Consider the following 2905-nt stretch of genomic DNA (forward strand, 5'->3'; position numbering starts at 1 on the left):
ACATTATAAAAATAAAAAAATAAGTTGAAGTAAACATCTGAGATAATATTTCGGTTCATCACGATTAATTATTGCTACCTTACTTGTTTAGTTCGGTATTAAAGAAGAACCTTAAAAATAAAATTGACAAAAAGTAGCATCCAAAGAATATGATACTCGAGTTTCATCCACATAAAGCAATTTTATTACTTCGTTAATTAGATTCGGCTCTTAGATTTTATCTTCATTTAATGGCTCAATATCAATTGGTATACATTAATCACCGTGTCTTTTCTCGACTGTTGCTCTTTGAATAACTTTCCCGCATAAAATCGAACGGTTGGTGAAGCAGTAGTAGAGGCAATCAAGAAATAAAAATGCAGTTAAATTCTATAGGAAATGGAAATGAGGGAAATTGAAAATGCACTTGTTGCAGCGCACAGAAAATTAAGATTTTTATAGTCTCACTCGTTAAGTGTAATAAAGGGCTGATGAGGAGAAGAAAAAAGCGATTAAATACAATTTTATGAACAACAATTTAATCGACAGATTTATCTGAAATATAAATCAATGCACCGATGCAACTGGCCGGACTTGCCACTGCAGTAATGGTGCTGCCTGCTGCAGGCGTATAAAAGGAACTGAGTCGCGCCTCTCCCCACAGTTTACCACGTGAAATGGATTATGCAGCATACATTCTACTAAGTAAGTAACGAGTTCATAACTAAACACACACATATTCATTCCATTCTTTTTTTTTACAGTCTGCTTTGCGCTCTGCCTAACCCTCCAACCGCTGCAAGCACAGTTCGGCGGCGCAGCTGGACAGGTATACTATACACAACAAGGGCCACCGGGACCGCCCGGACCACCTGGATTAGCTGGTAAAATAGGCAATCCAGGGCCACGTGGTCCTACTGGCGATACTGGCCCAGTAGGAGCAATCGGTCCGCAAGGTGTGCCTGGTCCTGACGGACGGGACGGTTCAGCTGGCCAACAAGGTGCGCCTGGTTTACGTGGTAGACGTGGCTTTCCGGGCTCGAATGGACCGCCTGGACCGGCGGGACCGCAAGGTTTTATGGGTCCACCCGGTCCACAAGGTCCACCGGGTACGTCAGCTCGTCACATGACGCATGACATTTACGCGGAGGACGAAGAAACAGACTACTATGATAATGAGTGAAATGTGGAGTGTAAAAAAAAAACAAAGATTAATTAATAATAGAAATTAAATTTTTACATAAAATAACCAACTAACGGTGTTTTAATAGTTTTTGTGTTAAAAGAAATTTTCAACTATTTTATTATGGTTTTCAATGCTTGTTTGTTGCAAGCACAAGCTAAGACAAATGAGCGCTTGTCACTTATCGTCATTCTTAATCGCTTTGACTCAATGGACGCGCATAAAATTCATCACCAAAACATCGGCTCTGCGGTCAGCGAGCTTTCAACAGGTTATCGCCTGACCTAGTTATATTTAAATCATAACAAGCATCAACTATTGATTTATAGCGCATCATTTCGGCGACTTTGTCAACCATGGCGGCTTGACTCACTTATTCATGAGCTTCCCCGAAGCACTTCACTGACAGCAGTGTTAGATTTTTATCACGTTAGTTAGTAAAAGTTCAAGAAAGACCAGCTAATAGCCGTTAGTATTTGGTATGCCTCGATATAAAAGCAAGTTCTCGGAGTTAGAAGACAACATAAGCAAAATGAATACCACAAAAGTCATACGAGAACTCGGTAAGTCACGCTTACTGCACAGCTGTAACGTAGCTATCTACATAGAATTAACTTTTTCTGTTATCTGACCCACAGCTATCCTGCTGCTACTCACTGCCAGCTCAAGCCCACTTGTGCATTCGCTGCGTGCCACACCACTACACTTCGGTGTTGCTCGTAATGCGGACGGTGATGGTAAACTAGTAATCTACGCACAGGATGAACAACCGGCCATGCAGGAACCGCGTCTGGATGCAAGCGCACCAGCTAGTGAAAGCGCCAAAGACACAACAACGCCACAAGAAAGCGAACTAGAGAAGGACAGTCGCAAATTGCCCGACTATCTATACTCGAATGCTATGCCCGTTATGGACGATGAGAGCATTAAATTTATGCTGCCAAGTATCGGTTTTCCTATTTATACCGGTGCAACACCAAATACAGCCGCCATACTGGACAATCGTCTGACATCGAATGATATGCGCCGTAACTATCCTTACTATGAGAATGCTTATCAACGTTGGGCACTTGCCGATCGCTTACAACTCGGTTTCAATTTGAACGGTAATGCCGGTCTAAACTTAATTTCGCCTGCTACTAAATTGCCTAATGGTGCCATGAATCAAGAAAATCCTGCTCTACAACCGCCCGCTGCCATACTGCCTGTAGCGGTGGTAGGGCCACCAGGTCCACCGGGACCACCTGGACCGCCAGGCCCACGCGGACTTACCGGCGCAACCGGACCGATGGGCAGACCTGGTCCTCAGGGACGTACTGGCCCCCCCGGACCCTCGGGTCCACCAGGACAGCAAATATCTCATGGTTTAAATCAGAATCCAAACATTTGGTACGCATCTAACGCCAAACCCTTGCTTCCATTATATCAAAATGAAAGTTAGCATCCGTTAGCTCCGTTGACAACAAAGAGAAGAAGACGAATAAAAATAAGAAGAAGAATAAATAAATAGAGAAATAATTAATTTTGAAAAAAGCTTTTTTATTTAATATACTTTTTATAAGGGGTTCATGGGAAGAAGTTTTATACTAGAACGGGTCAAAAATTTGGATATTTTGACAGACACTCAAAAACTACACAACTTGGTTTAGATTATCATGGTTCTTATTGGAATCCATTAAATATGTATATTATGAAAGAACCAAATAGGTCTTTGACGCTTCGAAGAGCTTAAAATCATGGACC

The 2905-nt window shown here is 42.2% G+C and overlaps 1 protein-coding gene across 1 annotated transcript; it reads left to right on the plus strand.

Annotated features, from left to right (window-relative positions):
- The first annotated feature begins 1179 nt into the window (after window positions 1–1179).
- On the plus strand, window positions 1180–2647 carry LOC105223609 (collagen alpha-1(XXVII) chain B). The gene is made up of 2 exons (XM_049457540.1): window positions 1180–1725; window positions 1801–2647. The coding sequence occupies exons 1-2, from the start codon at window positions 1644–1646 to the stop codon at window positions 2601–2603; spliced, it is 885 nt and encodes a 294-aa protein (XP_049313497.1). The 5' UTR covers window positions 1180–1643; the 3' UTR covers window positions 2604–2647.
- The last annotated feature ends 258 nt before the right edge of the window (window positions 2648–2905 follow it).

This window comes from Bactrocera dorsalis, chromosome 5 (assembly GCF_023373825.1).
Source record: "Bactrocera dorsalis isolate Fly_Bdor chromosome 5, ASM2337382v1, whole genome shotgun sequence".
Taxonomy (NCBI): domain Eukaryota; kingdom Metazoa; phylum Arthropoda; class Insecta; order Diptera; family Tephritidae; genus Bactrocera; species Bactrocera dorsalis.

Bases quoted from the DNA above. Each gene is read 5' to 3' on its own strand.
- LOC105223609 (XM_049457540.1), top strand. From the start codon at position 1,644: ATGCCTCGATATAAAAGCAAGTTCTCGGAGTTAGAAGACAACATAAGC. The intron at 1,726-1,800 runs GTAAGTCACGCT...TCTGACCCACAG, and splicing joins AAAAGTCATACGAGAACTCG to CTATCCTGCTGCTACTCACT.